General features: G+C 40.6%; 1 protein-coding gene across 3 annotated transcripts in view; it reads right to left on the reverse strand.

Annotated features, from left to right (window-relative positions):
• Window positions 1–1,166: 1,166 nt before the first annotated feature.
• Window positions 1,167–24,053, reverse strand: part of PLK5 (polo like kinase 5 (inactive)) — a 37,088-nt gene continuing 14,201 nt past the window's right edge. The window contains exons 7-15 of one of the 3 annotated variants that reach the window (XM_075205457.1): window positions 21,975–22,173; window positions 21,625–21,763; window positions 20,626–20,711; window positions 20,441–20,537; window positions 16,152–16,232; window positions 14,797–14,956; window positions 11,883–12,012; window positions 2,326–2,436; window positions 1,167–1,856 (exon numbers count right to left, since the gene is read on the reverse strand). In XM_075205457.1, coding sequence (XP_075061558.1) covers window positions 1,665–1,856; window positions 2,326–2,436; window positions 11,883–12,012; window positions 14,797–14,956; window positions 16,152–16,232; window positions 20,441–20,537; window positions 20,626–20,711; window positions 21,625–21,763; window positions 21,975–22,173 — 1,195 coding nt within the window. In that variant the 3' untranslated portion in view covers window positions 1,167–1,664. Of the gene's footprint in view, window positions 1,857–2,325; window positions 2,437–7,812; window positions 7,919–11,882; window positions 12,013–13,651; window positions 13,918–14,796; window positions 14,957–16,151; window positions 16,233–20,440; window positions 20,538–20,625; window positions 20,712–21,624; window positions 21,764–21,974; window positions 22,174–24,053 lie in introns of those variants that run through there. The other 2 variants (XM_075205465.1, XM_075205472.1) reach the window with 2 other exon arrangements.

Here is a 24,053-nt window from a genome sequence, read left to right on the forward strand (position 1 = left end):
TTTTATGCTTTTCCACACAGAAACATTATTATAATTACATGCTATATTGGGTTCAAAAAAACAAATGTTGGCTTTTATCAACAGTGACAATTTTTTTGTATTGTGGTTTTTATAGTAGACTTTTGGCCTAGTTCTGTGAACCAGATGTTCAAGTAGTAGATACAATAATGCCTAGTCAATTAATTTCAATGCAATTTAAAAGGAGAGTCATATGTGTCTTATTTACATTAACTGTACTTGTTTCTCATTTATACTGTACTGTGAAAGCTTTTCTTACAGCAGTAGTGTGCATGTATGTAATACATAAAATGAGAGCAAAAATGTGAAGACAGAATGAACACACCCAATTTTTGGGCACTATATGCCCAGACTGGAAGTCTGCCAAAGATTAGTTTGATTCAATGAGATTGCAAATACCAGGTATCAGATATACAGCAGCCAATCCAACTTTACAATGGGCATATTCAGGATAAATGTGTTGCAAATGTATCACGTACTAGTATTTTGGCATCTCTGAAACTCAAAAGTTTAATCTAGCTGCTAATAAAAGTAAATAACCAGTTGATTTTGTGAGAGCTGAGTCATATATTCAAGAGAATTAAAACTTTCACTTTCCTAGTAATCGATGACATCACTGAAGTATATCATTGATATACAAGTGGCACTTATGAAATTATTAGGTTCTATCCTCCTGAATGATTTGTTCAGTGCACAAAATAATGCTACCACTGGGTTCATGTCTAAGTGCAAAACAGCTGACAGGCACTACAAAATCTATGGTGGTGGTGGTGTGCTCCTCTACTTGCACAGCTGCAACTAGAATTATGCCAAAGTACATAGTTTTAAGGATTAAAAGGAGGGCGTTTGCAGACAAGTTTTCACTAGTTGATGATGTGCAAATTTTGGCATACTGAGTGCACTCCTTTTGAGTTTAGGAGGAAAAACAGAAAAATATCAAATCTAATATCACTTTAGGACAGTCATTAATTCAAAGTGATGTTTTCACTCTTCCCACCATATACAGTTCCAATCTGACCTGCAAAAGTAAGTGCAGATTTATATTTCACATTCTGATTTTGTAAACAGCCCCTGAACATGTAGCTGTGTCTGTGAGATGAACGGATAGAAACATTTGTGCATAATGAGAAACTCTGTGTTGACACGTGTTTTGTATTTTCGTTAATCACTTTTATTGTTTTCAAACTATCTCTTTGGTATAGCATAGAAGACTATTCTAGGTCGAAATCTGATTTGCTACATTGTAATCCTGAATTTTTGTTTTTCTTATTTGATGCGTAATTAAACTTCCATTAGTGTACTGTAGTGTAGTGTACTGTACTACATATTTTCTCACTATACTAGTGCCCATATTTCTGTACCCTGCCAACTACCTGGCAGATATCTTGACTTGGCTTACTGCCTCATTCCCTCACTAACCAAGTGTATGTATAACCTTTTATGAAATGTTTTATCAATATTTCACTACTCCATCATATTCTGTTCTGGTGCTGCATTCACTTGCACTCAACCACAAGTCATAACATGCCTTGTTCATTTCAATGATTACCACATTATTATAACTAAAATGTGCAATCAATAGTCCCATCGAACCTGCCAGAAATGTGCTTTTCAGATACCACCACTCCATTGTCTTTGTGAACTGCTTAATCCTGTTGCAAGCTTTGCAGCATTTTCAGGGCATATTCCATTCGCTGTATTATGAGTGGAGGACAACTGCTCTGCAACATTGGTAGTGGCACTGTACAGCTCTGTCTGTCTTGGTCAATAAAACTCAGTAGATAATACTGCTGTCCTCTGCTTAGGATGATCTTTGTGCGGTCATGGTAAAAATTCACCTAGCAAAGAAAACCAGATACATTACACAGCACATTAATATTAGGGTGAAATGCAAATAATAATGTTCAAACTGTTTGTTGCTATCACCTCTCCACTCATTTCTTGCAAAAAATATTGTACTTTTGAATCAAATAAATAGTCCGCAGACCCCTACATCCCAGTGATTGTTATAGTAATGCTGATGTGATTCACAGAAAACCACATGCAAAGCAACTGTGTATTTACTTCCCACATTAGTACAATGCTCAATCAACCTAGATGTTTAGAACACTTCATAAATTAGCTTGATTTTTTTTCTACTTATTCTGTGTCTTCAATCCATTTATCCAATAACATCATTGAGGATTAGTATAGTGAGCATAGAGAAATCGTTTCCTCTATAGCTAGCCTATATTTCATACACCTAGTGTAGTGGCATTCTGAGTGCAGTGTAAATATTCATGAATTTCATTGGCTAGGCATGATTACCTGTAATGTCTTGTTACTGAACAACATCAGCAGAGCCTGGTCTGTCTTCAGAAAATACAGGAGACACAAGGTCCTGACATTGAGGCTTGGTGCTGCCCGGAGATCTCCACCCTGTCAACGCAGTTTCCAATTTAACATATATTATAAACATAACATTTTTAGCCATCAATTTACCATGTTAAATAAAGGGTGAGAGCATTGATAATAGGATTTTTATACTTGCGTAAAATCTGTTTCCCTCAGTCCATTGGGGACACCGGGGACATTTAGGTATAAAGAAGGACAGGGCGACCTGTCACTTTAAGAACTTCTGTTCAGTAAGCCATAGCTTCTCCCTCTCTATACCCCACTTCCTGTTTCCTCTGCTTCTGTTTAACCAAGCCCGCAGAGAGCGAGAGAAAAGAGAAAAAACAACATTCTCTTAAAAACAAGACCTGTCAAACAGTATGAGAAACCAGAGCGTTAAGCGTGGGCCCACGGTATCCCCCAATGCACTAAGAGAAACTGATTTTACATAAGTATAAAAATCATATTTCCTCTATCCGCCTTTGGGGGACATTGGGGACATCCCATAGCCGCATCATAGGAGGGAACGCTTAGAAGAAACTGTACGAAGCATCTTTCTCCCAAAACTTGCATCCTTGGATGCAAACACATTAAACTTGTAAAACCGTGTGAATGTGTGCACAGAAGACCACGTGGCTTCCCGACACAGCTGCCTACTCAAGGCACCATGGCATGCCACCTAGGAAGCAATGACTGACCCTGTAGAGTGCGCCTGAAGATTATCTGGAACATGCTGCCCATACCCCCTATAAGCCTGACGTAATTCAACATGCAATAGTCACCTTGGAAGCTGGCAACCTCTCTTGTTTGCAACATAGAGGATAAAAAGATCCTCAGTCTTGCATTCATCCTGAGTCCTATGCACTTGAAGACAGTGCACAGTCATGGCAGGAATGACGATGTCCTCATTTAATTGAAACCTAGACACTACTTTAGGGAGGAGTGAAGGCTTGGTCCGAAGAACTGCCCTATCCTTACAAAAAAAAACAAGAAGAGGAAATTTGCAAAACAAGGCTGCAAGCTCTTAAACTCTTTTCACTGTAAAGATGGCCAAAAGTAAAACAGTTTTCCAGGTTAGAAATTTGAAATCAACTGTAGCCAAGGGTTCAAGAGGCAAATGCTACAAAGCATTCAACACCAAATTTAAATCCCAAGGAGCTACTGGAGTAACATATGGACATTGCACTTGAAGCACCACATGAATGAAAATTTGCACATCACACATTACAGAGATTCTTTTTTGAAAGAAGACAGAGCCAACACCTGACCCTTAAGAGAACTAAAGCGGAAACCAGCATCCAGGCCAGCCTGCAAGAACATGAGCAACCTGGAAAATTAAAAATAAAAGTAGGGAAGCCCCTTCTTTTCACACCAGGCAAGTTTTTCATATCTGATGATATATCTTGGCCGAACCCGGTTTCCTAGCCCAAAGCATGGTCTGCACCATGCGCTCAGACAATCCCGCTAGCTCGAAGGATCATGTCTTCAACAGCCACGCTGCTAAAATCAGACACTTCAAACCTTGATGAAGAAAGGGACCTTGAGCTAACATGTCTGGGTGTAGCTGCAGGCGCCATGACCGACCACCCCACCATGGAGAGCACATCGGTGTACCAAGTCCTCTGAGGCCAATCCGGTGCCACAAGAAGAACTGGAACACCCTTCTTCAACACCCTCAGAAGCATTGCTACCAGTGAGAACAGGTAAATGAAGCAGAACCACCAAGGAATGGACATTGCATCTAATAAGACAGCCTGAGGACAGAAGAGATGGACCTTGTAGTTCAACTGAGTCGCCATCATGTCGACGTCCTGTCTACCAGGCAAAACACCTCCCGATGGAGAGACCATTTGCCAGGATGCAGAGTCTGCCTGCTGAGAAAATTGACTTCCCAATTTTCTACTCCTGGAATAAAGATGGCCATAACTAACGGAATGTGAACTTCGGGCCTCTGAAATATCCTGTGCACCTCTCGTATTGCTCAAGGACTCTTGGTGCCGCTGTGATGTCTGAGGCATGCCACCCGCCGAGACAATGTCTGAATGAATCTTCACTGCCCGTCCCTGCAGTAAATGTTGCATGCTGATCAGAGCATGAAACACTGCCCGCAGTTTCAACACATTGAGTGGAAGTTTGGATTCCTTCAGAGTCTAAAGACCCTGAAACTGAGCATGAAGACAGATGGCCCCCTAACCCCGAAGGCTGGCATCCGTTATGATCAAGGTCCAATCCCAGATTGAAAATGGATGCCCCTTGCAGAGATTTTGTTTCTACAACCACCAAAGGAGAGATTGATGCACACAAGGAAACAGACAGAATACCTGACCCGACAGATTCAGATGGCATTTTTCCATTTCGACAGAAGTTTCAACTGGAACTCCCGTGCATGAAGCTGAGCAAACTGGACAGCCTCGAAAGTCAATACCATCTTGCCCAGAAGTCTCATGCTGAAATTCACAGAGGTCTGTTTGGCAGCTAGAGATCATCCAATCTTCTGCAAGTCCAGAATCTTGTTCAGAGGTTAGAACAACTGATGTTGTCGGGTGTCGAATAAAAGTCCAAAAAAGATCATCCGCTGGGTTGGGGTCAACTTGGACTTTTTGAAGTTTGCAATCCAACCATGGGATTCCAAAGTGTGGATCACTATCTGGATATGAGACATAAGTACATACTTTGCCTTCAAAAGAAGATCGCCTTGACCACCATGATCTTGGTGAAGACCTGCGGGGCTGTGGCCAGACCAAAGGGAAGAGCCTGAAAATAGAAGTGGTCTGACCGAACTTCAAACCTGAGGAGGGACAGGTGACCCTCCCAGATGGGAACATGCAGAGAGGCATCCTTGATGTCCAGAGCCAACAAGAACTCCCCCTGTTCCATGTCATGAATCACCGACCGCAAAGATTCCATTTTGAACCTGGGCATTCTGACCTGAGTGTTCAAAGATTTCAGATTCAGAATGGGTCTGAACGAGCCATCTGGTTTTGGCACCAGAAAAAGGTGGGCATAACATCCCAAACCTCTTTGTGAATCCTGCATTGAAATAATCACTCCGGAAGCAATAAGGGATTACAGAGCCAGTCGATTTCATAGACATGCGGGAAGCCCTTGGTAAAGAACCACCTGGGCTGATGACAGGTCGATTATGTATCCCAGGTCCATTACTCCCCATACCCAGGCATCCATAGTAGACTGAAACCACCTATTCCTGAATAAGAGAAGACGGGCTCCCATCACTGGCGACCGCGGAGAGGCAAAATGCCCATCATGCGGACTGCTTGTCTGCAGACTTAGCTGCCGAACTCCGAGCAGACCAGGCCTGACAGCCACGCTGCATACCACTGGCCCGAGGAATATTGACCACAAGACTTGCCTGAAGACCGAAAGGACCAGAACCTGGACATCCTTTGTTTGGGGGCATTGACAGGAAGAAAAGTGCTTGTTCCTCCTGTCGCTTGACTGATGGAGTCAAGCTGAGGTCTAAACAAAACACCCACGGAAAAGGTAATTGTCTTGAGCATTTTTAAACTCAAAATCCGCCGGACTTTTTTATTATTATTATCGTTTATTTGTAAGGCGCTACAAGGTTTCCGCAGCGCCGTACATGGTACAAACAGTAGACTATACAGGGTAAGACAGTACAGAACAATAAACACAAAGCACCAGTACTTCAGAAACTCCAGGCAGGCAGATACAGTAGAGACAGAGCGGAAGAACAGGTATGGAGACAGAAGGGAAGATGGGCCCTGCTCATACGAGCTTACATCCTAAGGGAGGGTAAACAGAATCAGGTACATAAGGGAGCCAGTGAAGCAACGGGGAGAGAGAAAGGGGGCAGGGGAGAACCAGAAGAGGTGAGAGGTTAAGTGGATGGTTGGTAGGCCTTAAGGAACAGGTGAGTTTTAATAGCCCGCTTGAAGGAGCCAAAGACTCCAATGAGCCAAAACAGAAGAGGCAGATATTCGTGCCCCTATCAGTCCCACGTCCAGAGCCGCCTCCTCTAAAAAATATGTAGCCCTCTGAATTTGCTCCACCAATGGTAGCAGTTCAGAAGTCCATCTCACTGCCATCAAACCTTTAGACAGTTGTTCTGACCAGTGTTCTACATTTGTTGACCCACATCGACGCCAAGGCAAGCTGAAGAGCAGCACTTGCCACCACGAAAATAGACTTAAGGACTGCCTCAACCTTACGGTCTGTACCATCTTTAAGAGTGGCTGCACTGGGAAGAGGAATGGTATTAAATTTGGCCTTGCAACTGTACCATCCACACGTGCAGGTGCCTCCCGTTTTGCAAGAACCAGAGGAGGAAAGGGATAACCTGACTATGAGATACCTGTAACTTCCAATCTGGAGAAGCTCAAGCCTCAGCCAACAAATCTTCCATTTGGGAAGAGGCGGGAAAAGACAAAGATTGTTTTATCCTCCGCAAAAAGGAAAGGTTCTGCAGCGCCAGGGACAGCCGCCTCAGAAATCTCAAGTACCTGACGCACAGCCCATATTAATTCCTTCACACACTGATGATCAAGGTGAACCTCCTCCACCACAGAAGGAGTGTCCATGTCAGAATCAATTGCTACTTCACCTTCCACCTGGGAAAAACTGTAGAATCTGACTCCATTCCCTACATGGGTGCCGCCACCCGCTTTCGCTTACGTGAGGAGGACGTGAAGCAGATTGCAACATCCGCTCTATGGGGGTGCGGACCAAGCCCTGTACTGCGGACGCAAGCCCACGTACCCAGGCCGGTTCGTCAGAATCCGCCATTGGTTCATCCGGGCCCTGACAGCAAACAGGAACAGCATCCACCTCAGTGACCACAGATGAAGGGGTATTTGAAGAAGGACCGTCGACAGACAGCATGCGACTAACAAGCAGCGTACAAGTGGTGGCTGACTGTCCAAACAGTAACTTAACATTACAGGCAACACAGGTGAACTTCAACATAGAAGTTACCCCAGCCTTAACCCATATGGATTATCCCCTGACATGTTAACAGATGAAACAAAACACACAGATAAAACAGTCAAACAGTGAAAAACACAGTAAATAAGACAAGCAGCACACAAATAAAGTACAGAAAGTGAGCCTGCAATACAGCCAAGTGGCCCCCACAGTCCAAAGGACAAAACCCTGGGGAAAAAATCACCCCAACCCATTACTTTCCAATACCCAGGACAGAAGAAGGGAGAAGCTGAAGATGTAAAATGGCTGCCTATTCTGGTGTCTGCACACCAGGGAGTGAAAGCCCACCAAGGAGAAAGTGCATGAGAGGAAAAACACCTTCCTCCAGGGCCCAGCAATGGATAGGCAGGCGTACAGCCGGACAACCCCCTCCACCAATACAGTACGTAGCAGGGCTCACATTTTTTTTTTTACCCCCCCCCCCCCCCCCCTCTCCCAGCACTGTGCTGTGAGAGGCTGTACTTGCCTGCTGCCATCCGACCTGCACGCAGTGTTGGTCGTGGCTGCTTCTCTACAAGTGCAGCAATGGAGGATGGAAACAGCCTGTGGCGAATGTGTCTGGCTACTAGGAGGGCATAAACAACGTTGGTAGAGGGGAACGTGCATTCTCACTACACACACAGACAGTAATTGACAGCCACAGCTGCGGGCTGTCACAGCATGATGCAGATGCCTCTAATTCAAAAGTTAAAGCAAAACAAATAAAGGTAAATGTAAATAAAACATAATAAGGCTGTAGTAAAGCCCAAACACAGCCTGTTCCCCGGGCACTTCAACTAAACTGAGAAAACGGGAAGTAGGGTATAGAGAGGGAGGAGCTAGGGCGTAGTTAACAGAAGTTCTTAAACTGCCAGTTCGCCCTGTCCTACTCTATACACCCAATGTCCCCTGTGTCCGCCAAAGGAGGCCAGACAAATAACAATATGAACAGCGTAATACATAAGCAAATTAATAATCTAGCTGTGTAAAAATTCTGCTGACTACAAATGGTATTTTCTATATGCAGCCATCAAACTTGCCAACTCTCCCGGAATGTCCGGGAGACTCCCGAAATTCGGGTAGGCAAGTATGCCGCATACGGCAACTTGCTTCTCAAAATGATGCGATTTGCTGTGAATTGCGTAATATTGGCCCCGCGACAAACCGTCATTTTGTTACGGAACCAAAATTACGCGATTTGCAGCACCACGCCCCTCCCGCCCTCCAACCACGCCCCCCTGCCTGGAATCTTTCCGAATTAAGTTTCCAAAGGTTGGCAAGTATGAGCCATATAGGAAAGACCAAGGCAAAAGTACCTGACCCACACAAGTTAAAGCTGAAGCAGTTTTACCTTTGTTTTATTAAGCATAAAAATAGAACAAAGCTCAAATGAACTGAAAAGATTACTAAACACTTCTTTATATTGTTCAGATTAATATGACAATTAAGTACAGTGTCTGCATGTAGTCAGTTTGATATGGTTGCCAAGTCAGCCATTTAAAAGCAATACAATTATGAAATACAACCCAAGTTGCAGTCATACCAATCTAGTTTACTGCAGAATTATTTGCAACAGAAGTTTTAAGCTATGCTTATTCATAGCTGTTGATGTGCCCTAATTATATGCATCATTTATCACATGCTTCAATAAGCAACATGAATCATTAGGTCATAAAGGTAATCGTTCTAAAGTAATTGACAATAAAATTACAATATGAGGTATGTCTATTAAATAATGAGACTGTGATTCCACCTAGTAAACAAAGCAGTTAGAACAGGTTATAACTGCATACATAGTAACCTTGAACCTATCTGAACCTGCATGACAAGCTGCAACACGTTCAACGTTCAGTTAAATGTGAGTCTCCATTTAGTTTGGTTGTATTTTTTTGTAGAGTGTTGAATAAATGCTAAGTTTAAAAGTTGAACAACGTGTCAATTTGAAATTTTTAGTAAAATTGCACAAAACACCAACAGAATTTCAAATGCTTACTACGGCCTATGGGAATGACTGCTTGTCTTGTGCGTGTGTGTTTTGAGTGGCACAAAAGATTTAGCGAGGGACGTGAGAATGTCGAAGATGATGAACGCCCCAGACGACCTTGCTACATTTTCAGTTGATGCTGTAAAGAAGAAAACGGCAGATATGTTGAAACAAGTGACAGAAATTGATTTGATCCAGGTCTTTGACCAGTGGAAGACAAGACTACAGCGATGTATAAGTGCAAAGGGGGGGGGGGATATTGAAGGGGACAAATATTAAATTTGTAATACCAATAAATAAAGGTGAGTTATTTAATCAGTCTCGTTATTTAATAGACATACCTCATAGATATAGTTATAATCTGGGCCTCATGTAGACATAAAATGACGCAATTACGCGTGTATGCTGAGCTATGATCTTACGATACATGCGATTCAGCATACTATGATAAATGCGGCTGTTGCATGCCGATTTGTGTAAAGCACATCATATGATTTAAGTGCATGATAAACTTTGTGTGTATCATCATGCGGTAAGGGTGCCAGTCACTGAATGTTTTTTTTAATGTTGAATAAAAGAAAAAAAGAGAAATTAAAATAAAATGATTTTAAAAAGATGCAAATTGCAGGTATACAAACTGTGTGGGATTCCTCTGCAAAAGCCGCTGCGAGCACTAGGCTTTTGTTGTTGTTTAATAAGCAGCTGCTACACATACTTTGTACCAGAGGTTGAGAACTCACAAAACATATGTCTCCTCCTCATCTGAATGTGGTGTAATTATCATCATCATCAGCAGCTATTTATATAGCGCCACTAATTCTGTAGCGCTTTACAGAGAACTCACTGACATCAGTTCCTGCCCCATTGGAGTTTACAGTCTAAATTCCATAACATAGACACAAAGACAAGGGTGAAATTAATAGCAGCCAATGAACATTCTAGTATGTTTTTGGAGTCTGGAAGGAAACCCACGCAAACACGGGGAGAACATACAAACTCCACACAGATAAGGCCATGGTTGGGAATCAATTTCATGTCCCCAGTGCTGTGAGGCAGAAGTGCTAACCACCAAGCCACCTTTCTGCCCTGTATGTTACATGCCCCCTACTGTATTTGCTGAACAAGACTGTTCTCCCTTGTTCCTTTTCTCTAAATGTGAAGAGTGGTGTAAGAGGCATCTAAGTCACATGTACACTTTTTCTGTGAATGCCCAGCATGGGGAAACATATTTTGCACAAAAAATAAATGTATGTCTATCTCTACATGAGACACTTAGGGGCATATTCAATTGTTAGCGAGAAGGGTGAAAATCCCGCGCTCGGAAAAAATAAATAAATCCTGCGCTCGTTTTTTCCTGTTCTAGCGCTCGTTTTTTTTAAAAAAGCCGCTCAATTCAATTGTTAACATTGCATCCACCCCCTCGCGCTCTACTATTGGTCCTAGCGAGTTTGAAATGAGGAGTGGTTAAGGCAGTCATTTTAGTATAAAAAATGAATGCAAATTAATGCAATCAAGAAGGGCCCCAGCACTGCACAAGAGAATGGGCCCCCACACTGCAATCAAGAAGGGCCCCAGCACTGCAAGCAACAATGACCCCCCCCGGACAGGCAGATTTAAAGATTTTACAAGCAGGAAAACATTTCTTCATTTACAAACATTTCTTGAACACTGGCCAAGCATGGACATTTGGAAGGTACAAATATTTGTGGGACAGTGGGCAAGCCGGACATTTGGAAGGTACAAATATTTGTGAGACAGTGGGCAAGCCGGACATTTGGAAGGTACAAATATTTGTGGGACAGTGGGCAAGCCGGACATTTGGAAGGTACAAATATTTGTGGGACAGTGGGCAAGCCGGACATTTGGAAGGTACAAATATTTGTTGGGACTTTGCGTAAATGAGTGTGTGTAGGTAAAGCATCAGAAAACTGAGGATTTCGTCCATGGTGAGTATTTTTTTTTTTTTTTTTTTTAATAAAAATCTATGGTGTACATGGGGGTGTTTACTGTATTTTTTGTGGTTTTATTATTTTTAATAAAGATTTGTGGTTGGAATGAGGGTGTTGTGCTTTTAGTTAACATTTTGCTTTGTGGAACTACAGATCACAGCCAGCCGTGGGTGTAAGAGCATGTTGGCACTTGTGGTTCTACAAGTGCCAACATGCCCTGGGTGCCATGGGTACGCTGGTGCTTGTAGTTAGACAAGTAGCAGCATGCCCACACTATTTAGGCCAACATGGCTGGCTGGGACATGTAGTTCCACAAATCCAAATTGTGTTGTTTTTGGGGTTTTTTTCATACAAAATCCCCATTTATTACCCTACTACCCACAGCCCTGGGGTAGTAGGAAGAGCCCTAGTGCTATTGGCACTGGGCTGGGTGGCCCTAGGGGGGTGGCCCGCTTACATTTTTCAGCGGACCACACTCCCTAGGGAATCCAGGCCAGCGCTGAACAGTCTGTGGGTGTTTAGTCATTATGGCCGTTTCTCTGGAGCTTCTCCCATCACTAATATAAGTGCAGTGTCCACAAACATGCTTCTCGTTTGACTGACTGCTTATACCTTACCTCCAATATATTTTCCTGCATGTACTGGGAGAAGAACCTCAGTATCTTCATCTTTACCTCCAACTTGTAGGGTGGACTCCATTCAGGGAATGTAATGTGCTCTTGTGAGCTGCTAGAATAACAAACTTTTCTGAAAGAAATTAAGAGTGAGCCAATACATGTTTGTCATGCTAAAACTATGTGATGTTGAATAATTTTGTGTCAAAAAAGGCAAAAGTATTATAGGAGTGATAGAAATATAAGAGAAGATGGCACTAATGGTATATACACATATACTTCATATATATATATAGTCAAGTCCATAAATATTGGGACATCGACACAATTCTCATATTTTGGGCTCTATACACCACCACAATGGATTTGAAATGAAACTAACAAGATGGGCTTTAACTGCAGACTTTCAGCTTTAATTTGAGGGAATTTACATCCAAATCATGTGAACAGTGTAGGAATTACAACGGTTTCTATATGTGCCTCCCACTTTATAAGGGACCAAAAGTAATGGGACAAACTAAACAATCCTGTCACTTTTTAATACTTTGTTGCAAATCCTTTGCAGTCAATTACAGCCTGAAGTCTGGAAGGCATAGACATCACCAGACGCTGGGTTTCATCCCTGGTGATGCTCTGCCAGGCCTCTACTGCAAATGTCTTCAGTTCCTGCTTGTTCTTGGGGCATTTTCCCTTCAGTTTTGTCTTCATCAAGTGAAATGCATGCTCAATCGGATTCAGGTCAAGTAATTGACTTGGCCATTACCAAGAAAAAACTCTTTGGTTGCTTTTGCAGTATGCTTCTGGTCATTGTCCATTTGCACTGTGCAGCGCCGTCCAATGAGTTCTAAAGCATTTGACTGCATATGAGCAGATAATATTGCCCAAAACACTTCAGAATTCATCCTGCTGCTTTTGTCAGCAGTCACATCATCAATAAATACAAGGGAACCAGTTCCATTGGCAGCGATGCATGCCCACGCCATGACACTACCACCACCATGCATCACTGATGAGGTGGTATGTTTTGGATCATGAGCAGTTCCTTTCCTTTTCCATACTCTTCTCTTCCCATCACTCTGGTACAAGTTGATCTTTGTCTCATCTGTCCATAGGATGTTGTTCCAGAACTGTAATGGCTTTTTTAGATGTTGTTTGCCAAACTCTAATCTGGTCTTCCTGTTTTTGTGGTTTACAAATGGTTTACATCTTGTGGTGAACCCTCTATATTTACTCTTGTGAAGTCTTCTCTTGATTGTTGACTTTGACACATATACACCTACCTTGTGTAAATTCTATTCAGTGCACAGGCTTTTAAAGGGATATCGTTGACATCTATTTTTATTGAAATATACAGGTTGCACTATGTTTGTATTTGCTTCGCTTTTATATACACCATTTTAGACAAGTGCAAGTGGACTGGATATACAACAGAGGATAAGATATACATCATTTGGAATCTGTAACGTATTATATACTGACATTTATCAATTATAGATGCTTTCCATCTCCAGGAACTATATATATGAACTATATGTGTATATACCATTAGCGCCATCTTCTCTTATATTTATATTTTTCATATGTTTTTGAGTACTTATAGGGGTTTGTGTACAATAAGTTGAAGGGTTGCATTTGGTTGAATTGCGCAGAACAACCCATAATATTGTATTGTCTTTATTATAGGAGTGATACCTTTATTGGCTAACCAAAATAAATTTTTATATTTGCTAGCTATCAGACCACAGAGGCACCTTCATCAGGCAAGTATTACTGAGAAAAGGGCACAACATTTAAGAAATGTTACATCAAGCAATTTGTACAGGGGGGATACATCAAAAAGATAAGCTAAAATAATAAAACGGAGGTTTTCATTAGGGATGGAAGAGTAAAAGTCATAAGAGTTCAGAGATCTGGAGTCACTTTGCTCTGGGGTGTAAAGTGTGTCCATGTAGTGGGTCATATCATAAATGCAGGTGTTAGTCCTTGAGTCAATGAATGGAATGTTCTCATCAGCTTGAATTCCCAGACTTTCCCCTCCCTGTAATTTTTAATAAAAATCTTTCAGTATTAAGACTTTTAAATCTGTCGTACTGTATCCTGGTCCAGAGAAGTGTTTACCAATGAGGGGGAGGAAGGGGGAGTGTCCAGAGTCTTCTTTATTGTGTATCTGTGTAGTTATCATCATCATTTATTTATATAGCGCCACTAATTCCGCAGCGCTGTACAGAGAACTCACTCACATCAGTCCCTGCCCCACTGGGGCTTACAGTCTAATACACAGATACAGACAGGCACAGACTAGGGTCAATTTGTTTGCAGCCAATTAACCTACCAGTATGTTTTTGGAGTGTGGGAGGAAACCGGAGCACCCGGAGGAAACCCACGCAAACACGGGGAGAACATACAAACTCCTTACAGATAAGGTCATGGTCGGGAATTGAACTCATGACCCCAGTGCTGTAAGGCAGAAGTGCTAACCACTACGCCACCGTGCTGCCCTAGTCTTCTTTATTTCTATTTATTTCTTCTTTATTCCTGCACAGACACACAATAAAAAAGACTCTGGACACCTGGACACTTCTCTGTAGTCTTTATGATGTATCCCACCCTCCTGTACAAATTGCTTGATGTACCATCTCTTAAATGTTGTGCCCTTTTCTCAGTCATTCATTTGTAAACTTGGCTGATGAAGGGGCCTCGGTGCTCTGAAAGCTAGCAAATATAAAAATGTATTTTAGTTAGCCAATAAAGGTATCACTCCTATCATACTTTTGTCTTTTTTGACACAAAAGTATTCAACATCACATAGATTTTTTTGGCTGACACGGTACTGCAATAAATTTTTTTTTTATTTTGCTACACATTGTCATGCTAAAACTAAAAGTGACAAAAAATGTCATTGTACTTTTATACTTACTGCAAATGCGGGGAGAGAATAGTGTGTGTTCCGTCACTCAAGAGGACTCCTGTACAGTTGTCTGACAGCTGGTAGCCAAAGCCATACTTATTAGAGTAGTCCACCCACTTAGTCACCCACAGGATGGGACAAGTCACCTGATCTTTGGGATCCAACTCACCTGAATGATGGAAAATATGAATTCAAAACCATTTGTTATCATTTATATAGTGAACCATATTACACAGCCTTTTACAGACAATAATCAATCATTCATATCTGTCCTGCCCCATTGGCGATTACAGGCTAAATTCTCTACCACACACACTTTTAAAAGCAGACTTAAATTAAAATTAGGATTTTTTTGAAGGTATAAAAGGTTTACTTATATTTACTAATAACTACTTTTCTATAACCCTCCATTTATAAATCCATGGTCTTGTAAGAAATATTCACTGTCAACAGCACCAAGCCCCTAAGGAGTACACACTACTTCTGCTTGAACTCAGGTCAGTTGCATAAGAGTACAACTAAATTACCTAGTCTCAAGAATCATATTTTTATTAGAGTATATCCAGGCACAGCCCAAGGGATGAATTTCTGATATTGAAAATTGAACTAGGTCTCTCCCCATTTTATTAACTAGAAAATCTCACTTGCTATGGGGCCTGGCGATGTGCTGACTATTGACTTTGGAGACCCCTGCTCTTCTGAGCATGCACTATAATCTCCAATGCACATGGCTGGCCCTCGCACATGCTCCAGGTAACTTGTAGCTGAGCCCACTACCCCCAAAATATCTTTTGCGACAGGGTCCCAATGACTGCTAGTTAAGCCCCAGCCCTGACTCTGCAATTGAAAGATAAAAGTAAATATTTTCATTATATGTTTATAGTTAGGACTAACTGATCAGAGGGTAAGTTGCAATAGCCTTCGATATGATCTTTCTAAACTTAGCAGGTAAGGTCTCTGCGATTATACAAGGACAGTTTTTTTTCCTTCAGTTGTCTTATAATCTGACCATGTGCAAAGTTTAGCCACATATTGATATGGGCTATGCCCTGTTAAATATAATGCCATACAAAAATAATTGGAAGTGCCTCTAAAAATCTTAGTATTCCATGGGCTACAAGTCACACATGTTTATCTAATCCAACTGCATTTAACACACAGTAATCTTTAATTCATAAATGTCCAATATGCAATGAACGATTTGGACTGTCAAATATGCTATCTTATTAATAGTTTAATATACCCATTTCTTTTACAACTTTATGTTAATCTAAACAATTTTTGTAATGTCCACAAATTAAACAAATTCCACCAAGTGTTTCAGAAATATTAAACCGTTCAAAATTATAACATTTTGCTTTCACCTGGTATGATGTTGCAAAGACAGTTCTCTAATATAAGTGTGACATCCTCCACCACTCTCTCCATGACGGTCTCTATCTGCACTGCAAGAAAATAAGAGTACATAGAAAAAAGCCTGAGCTTCTGACAGAGCATAAAAAAAGCAAAGTGTTTACGTAACATGGAACAAATTTGGTACAATGTAACTGAATTCTCCTTTCTCGTCCATTGTGTTGATTGTATCAAAACATATTGCAGGTTTTATTGAAAGTGAAGAAGTCTCTCAAATCGGGTGGGGTACGTATTTTCGAACACTAAAATCCAGACAATTATTACAATCACTTCAAAAGGGCGATTACTATAAATGCGACATTGATTAAATTTAGACATACGATAATTTAGGTCCACACTATGTCTGATACTTCTTATAGCTGCCAGGTATAAAATGCGAAAAAGGGTGGCGACTAGTAGTGTCGTCATTTCCAATGGTCAGAATGAGATAGGTGGTTTTAAAACAGCAATGCCACAACCAGCCGCCTCTATACATTATACATTGGGCTATGTGATGCAGGACTGCAAGGAGTCTGCTTTCAGTAATTGCCAAGTGGCTGGTCATAACAATAAGGGCAGTCCCAGAAATTTTGCCAGCAACCATTGTGAGTTGGCAAGAGCAATCTACAGACCAATGGGTTTGGAGGTATAGAGCAGAAGGGATACTGCTGTAAAAAGGAAATGCAAGCAAAAGTGTGTAAACAAACATTCCATCCAGTCACTTTTCCCTGCCCACCCAACATCATTCTTACCCCTCCCACTCCTGACCTAAACCACCCCTACCCACCTACACTACACTCTCCTACTAAGGCAAGTGAGTGCCCTGAATCATATGTTTCCCTCTTGCTTGGGCTACTGGAAGCTGAATTGTGTCCTGCTGGAAAGGGATAATCTAATGGAGATGGTAAGGAATGAATACATACCTTGAATAAATAAATGTTTTTTCCACATCTACGTGACTGGTCAAGGTTTGTATTTAAATATGTCAAGGTTTTTTGACAGTTAGCAAGGTTGAAAAATGACACAGGTCCATTGAGTTACACCTGTCATAAGTTCTAATTATGCTGATTCAGAGAAAGGCAAAACAAAATCCCCAGTGTGACATCTGAAAATTTAGTCTCACATAGGATAAAAAAGGACACCTTCCTGGTCCCAAAAATGGCAAATGGATAAATGCCCTCAATCAATCACCTCCATAATGTCCTCTAGTAATTTTTTCTACATTTCTTGTGAAGACATCAAATTAATTTCTACATTCTACTGAATTTGCCAACACCCCTTTATGTGTTTTTTTTTTCAGGTACAAGGCCAACAACAACAATCGTGTGAGATGTAAGGCTGCAAAGGAATCTTAAGTCCCTGCAGGACCTCCAGCGGTACAGCTGTAATATGAGAGATGAGATGAGGAGACCAAAGAGAGCCTGATGAGGAACATAAGTGTATCATATTCCATTCCAAATGGGTAACCAGGAGAAGAGTGAGAAGAGTAACTCTTTCTTTTTCTGAAAACTCCACTCCAGCCACATGTCTGTTAGAGACATAAATACTAGCAACATCAGGATGTGGTAGGAGAGTGTGATGGGAGTCAGAGACTACTACACCATCCAAAGACATGAATAATAGTTTCCTGACGGGCATCACAAACATTGCAACATAAAATACAGTGAATGTTCCCTTGATGTTGGTGGAGCTGCACTTTGTCACCAAATTATTTTAGACTTAGTAACACTCAGGGCTCCTATGGTCTAGCAGCAGTGCACAATGTAGCACTGTGGGACCTTGTTGGCCAGGAAATGTTGGAGCTGTATAAGGAGATGGTGATGGAAAGGAAAAGATGATCATGATCTTGTATAAGCAGACGGGTGAAAGATGGGATCTTAAAAATTGACATCCCATCTCTCCTAAATGTGGACTACAAGGTCCTCACCAAGGTACTAACCAACTGACTAAATTTTGTAATATAGCAGATCATTAACCCTGACTAGACTTGTGGCCTTCGAAAATAGCACTATATAAGATGATTTTGCCCTATTCCGAAACACAGTTCACTATATTAATGATAGGTATGTTTATCCTAGATAAAAAATGAGGTATTTGATCATGTCTCCCGTGTATTTATGGTTATGGCTCTGCATGGGTTGGGAATGGGAAAATTGTACTTATCATATGTTAACTTGATGTACCTGGACATTTAGAGCATGGTGCTGGTGCATAACTGGAAGACTAACTCATTTCCTGTGTTTGATAGAGTCAGACAAAAGCTGCCCTCTTTCGCCTTCTTTATGTTTGTGGCTCTTCACTCTACATGAACAAAGTCACTGTCTTCTGTGCACACCAGTGCCCCATGACAGCATTTAGCTAGACCTGAAAAACGTTGGCTGAGCTTCAGGGGCAAAGTAGAAATTCAGAGGGAATGCTCGTCAGACAGTGGCATCTGTCATCCACCACACCCTTTCTCTTCACCATCAGACCCTAATCAAGATTCTTGGTCAGTGGAGAGGATGTGACCATGAAGTGCTGGGATGAGAGGCTGGCAAAGGTCAAGCAAAAGATTGGTCTTTGTAGTGTCAGTTACTTTATTATAGAAGGTAAACCACTAGTGCTGTGCAATAATATTCTCCCTGTTCTGCATGGCCGCAGTCTACATAAACATCAGTAAAACAGTGTTGTTATGGGACTTCAAAATGGAGTAATAAGGGGAGTGGTGTACAAGCAGCCCCTCTAAGGAATACTTAATATCATCACCATGCTTTGGGCCTTCTTTGACTGCAACTGCCTCCACAGGACTCAAACAGACTACACTAAAGACTATGTGGGAAACTCCATGCATCAATTCTTCCTTCTAGGCCACTAAGAAAATGTGGCTTCCAGCATGCTTACCTACAAGCACAAAGACATAGGACCCTGTCTCTCAGGATTTTCATGCATGCCAGGAACCTATGCATACAGACACTGTCCATTGTGCATAATCAACTCTTCTGGGAGTGTACTTATGCACAGGCTCCACACTACCTGCAATAAGAACTCTAACACTATGGAACTGATTCATCTTAGTTCTCAATTTATTATTATTATTATTATTATTATTATTATTAATAATTTATTTATACGGTGCCACAGATTTCGTAGCGCCGGATACAGACACAAGTAACAAATACATGGGTAATACAAATAAGTAGCGCAGACGAGTGTGAGTAATGCTATGGGGACTCACACAGTGCAGCAAAAGACATCAATTTGTACGCAATTTGCGTTTGAAAAAACATACATGCTCGGCCATATTCAAGTACAAACGGATCTCATGAAACATTACCATTTGAATATGGGTATAGGTACACTCTGACCATATGTTCCTTGCCATATGCAGGCAGACATAACACAGTGCAGGATACGCACATGTGCAATATGAATGCCCATCAGAACACATGCACTAAAAAAGAGGTTTGGTGCATGTGTTTTTTTTAACAATTAATTTACAACTATTAGTACTATAAAGATTAATAAAAGTATTTTTTTTTTTCATGAAATACATACATTAGGATGTTCTTAATGCATTCTGTACATAAAATGCATTTTTTTCGTTTCTCTTACTTATAAACACATGTTCTGGCATACATACGTGTAGTTATCACTATCAGTCAGCACTTACACCTGCCCTGTAGCTGGTGCAAGTGATATGGTCACTTGTGTGAGGCCCCTTTCCGAACATGGGCAGAGCAAGTTTACCTAAGATACGGCAAGCAATGGAACTTGGTCCGAAGATTAATCAGACCCTATGTGCCCAGGATCTGTCTTTCATACAGCTTGGTAACTTATGTCCTGGCTCTCACACCTATGGGTCTGTTTCGGAGGCCTGGTGCCTTATGTGTTTGTGTTAAGCACCCTTCTTAGCTTTCCAGGAAATGACTCCATCTGTCTTATCTACAACCTGCTCAGTATACATTATGTTATGTATTGCGTTCTAATGTCTGCTTTATGTACTTGGGTGTATTACATTTCTGACTATCCTATTTCATGCCTGTTCTTCATGCATTTTATGTTAATAAAGTATATCTTTAAATGTAAAAATGGACAACATGTACATTATTCCCTGTATACAGATCTGATCAACTAAAAACAAGTTTACGAAAAATATCACAGTAAGAAATGAGATACAGCTCTGGCTAAGACCACCCTGTCATGTACAATGAAGTACATATTGCCTGCACAGTATAATACAAAGCATTATTAATGTTATCCCACTGGGAAAACTGAAGCTCACTCTGGGAGGCCGACCTTCTCCTGTGGCTCATTCTTCCTTTCATGAGAATGTTCACATATTCATCACAAGGTCTTATGGCATCTCCTTCTTTTTCTCCCTGGCAAAGAGACACACAAGAGGTCTCTCCAAATGTGGAAAACTATATCTGTAGAGCATGCTGTCTCCAGCTACCCTCTTCCTCATACCTCACACTTCTTATCTGTACTGAGAGACATCAGACTCTGTGTAGGAACGATCATCGAGCTGTTCTGTCTTCCTGCTTCTGAAAACTCTGCAAATAAATTGGATGGTATCACCGAATGTGATTTTATGATATTGCATAAAGTTATATATAACAATTATTGTAATATTATTAATTAGAAAGACATGAAAAAAATATATAGTCATTGTTTTATTTCCATCCCAGTATCATTTTTAATCACATGCTGTACCTGTGCCTGCACATGTCATTGTGGCAATTGCTGTCTATAGAGAGCATTTGGCTAACAATTAGACCTCATAGCAGACAGCTATTGCACGTGGACTATAAACTAATAGTCTGTTTTATACATTTTTGATAACTTTTCAGTGAAGCATCACTGCTAGTACACTTTAGTCACTTTAAATACAATATATTTATTTTTCAAGACAGTGTTATAACAGTTTTTCCCTATTTTATTGTGCTTAAGATACACAAATACATATGCTAAGCACTAGTTTGTTTTTCTGTGTGCAGCTAATTACCACATAACTCTAGGGGGTATATTTACTAAACTGTGGGTTTGAAAAAGTGGAGATGTTGCCTATAGTAACCAAATAGGATTCTAGCTGTCATTTTGGAGAATAAATGATAACTAGAATATGATTATCTGCTACAGGCAACATCTCCACTTTTTCAAACCCACAGTTTAGTAAATATACCCCTAGGTCTGTACTGAAACTCTTCCTTCAACCTCTAGCAACACTATTCCCTCCATACCAAAAGAGTAAGATTTATTATTAAAATAAACAGAATTTCAAAGAGTGCTTTGCTATCGACTGCAGTTAGACTAAAACTTAAAACAAGCCCTGTTATTAGCAACACTGTTTACGATATAAGGAATGTCAGTTGTACTAAAATATATAGCACAGCACACAAGTTTGCACAAGATGAAAATTTACCACAGTTAGCCATCTATTGCTTGACGCGGACAGGAGTTGCATACCTGAGCAAAAGGATTTATGGAACACTCCTCTGTATAACACTTTAGCTGCCTTCCTGAAGAATCTGGTGAGGTGGGAGGAAAGAGAAAAAGTGGGAGCTGTGTGGCAGGTGGTAGATGACAGCTTCTCAGGTGTGATTTCCTGAAGACAAGAAATTACTGAGTGATGATAAAACACTTGTTTTATGTTCGTCTATGGCATTCATGATTGGTTGCATACACCATAGTAAATATGTTCCATTGCAGAGTACAGCATTTATATGTAACCGTCTCTCTGTGAAAGCTTTGGACATCTCTCCATATTGTGCACTATAAAATGAAAGCCTTATCACACCAGTGTGATGGTTCTGTACCTGGGTGAAGAAATCATGTGCAAGTATGTCCTCTATACATGGCCTGTTAGTGGGGCAGCTCGCAAGTAAAGAGATGATTAATCTTCTGCCACTGGGAGATATGTAAGAGGGCACAGGGAAGAAGCCTTCTCGGATGAAGTAATACATCTCTTTCTGTGACTGGGCTCTGAATGGGGAATAACCACTCAGCAGTGTGTACCTAAATGAGAAATGTAACAAAAAGACTTGAGCTCTAACAACGTTTTCCCTTGCAGATTAAAACACTCATGAAAATGCTCCTAAAATGTCTCAAGTGCTTGTTAGCAGATGAGCAGCTTCTAAAACACATGTATGAGACCAGCCAAAGTAACACTAAGGGCTAGATTAACTAAGCTGCGGGTTTGAAAAAGTGGGGATGTTGCCTATAGCAACCAATTTAGATTCTAGCTTTCATTTATTTAGTACCTTCTACAAAATGACAGCTAGAATCTGATTGGTTGCTATAGGCAACATCTCCACTTTTTTAAACCCACAGCTTAGTAAATCTAGCCCTAAATCTCCATGCAACTGCAATAAACAAAGGAGCCAAATGCTAGCAATGTCCCATACATTTGTTTGTGATGCTTTTAGCACAGAAGTAGATATTTGCAAAGTATTAAATCATTCTATTTAAATGTCAGGCTTAAAAGAGCACTGATGGAAAAGGCTGATGCTATGACTACTTTCTGTACATTAAATAGCATTTCAGTACTGTAAAACAGACTTAAACACACAGATGTTATAAAGTTTATGTTTTAGCATACATTTCTAAAGCCTATTACACATGCTTTTACATTTAAAGTTGAAATATAATGTAAGTGAATAGACCAGTGCTCACACATTTATAGAAAGTGTTCACTTAACTTTGCTTTCTTTATTTAAATTTCCACATTGCCTGAGCATTAACGCTCAATAAAACATAAGGCCTCATAGGCAGAGCCATTAATTGTGTGTGTGTTTAATGTGCATTAAAGCATAAGAAAACAATACTTTAATGCTGATAGAACAAAAAAATTATGTAAGCACTTTGCGGCAGTTTTTATGCTGCCTGCAATATTCACAAACTTCTAGGCTAGTTAAAGTATAATGAATGATAGCACTCATTAACTATGTACTACACTATACTGTTGGAGAGGTTTGAGAACACGCTCCTAACAATACTTTTCTAGAAATAAGTCCTAGTTTGTGGCAGAAGCAGGCAAAGGACATCAACCTTGATTATGTTGCAAGCACAGAAATAGATTGAATCATAAAATTATCCAATGGGGACATTTATGAAAACTGATGTACAGCATAAAGGTCTTGTAAACTATAGCAACCAGTTACATTATTACTGACAATTTTCTAGTTCTAGTTAGAAAATAAGAGTAATCATCTGGTTTGTTGGTTGATTGGTTGTTGTGGGACTTTCTTGTCCTTTTTACTGTTCCTCGTGCTTTTAAGCCATGCTCTACCTCTTATGGAATAATGTAAAGTAAAAATAATTCACATCTTTGAAGGGGGAGGATCTCTGGAGTCTCAAAGGGATTCCTGCTCTCAGAAATCTTTACAAAGATTTAACAATTTGATGTACTTACAAATACAGCATGCTGTCATTGTCCAGTGGGACCCTGAAGGTTCAGATATTAATCCCCCCACCCCCCTCGAATCCTTACTGTGTATGGGACTTTGCCCAAAATTGATTGGGAAGTTGCCCAAAATACATCAAATGTTATGTCCCAAAAGAAGTTTGGTCCCATTCTTGGTTGCTTTGGCAGGGGATGTCGGTGATATCTCTGAGGAGGAGTAGAGAGGAGTACTAAACAGATCATAGGTGATTTTTATCTAATGTGGTCTTTTTGTATAAGCAATCAAATTTGGAATAAGTGATTGAATACTTAAATTATTTGCTGAAAGTAGCCCTTACTTGTGAATTTTAGATATGTATATTGAGAATGGTGGGTCCAGGCCCCTGTATCTGGTTGGTTACTATTGGATGCAAATCTTTTTTTTTTCATTTGCACCAGCTTTCAAAAAGGTCCTCCATTATCTGATGTTAGCTGTAACCCCCATACTTTCTCT

The sequence above is a fragment of the Mixophyes fleayi genome, chromosome 1 (genome assembly GCF_038048845.1).
Source record: "Mixophyes fleayi isolate aMixFle1 chromosome 1, aMixFle1.hap1, whole genome shotgun sequence".
NCBI lineage: Eukaryota > Metazoa > Chordata > Amphibia > Anura > Limnodynastidae > Mixophyes > Mixophyes fleayi.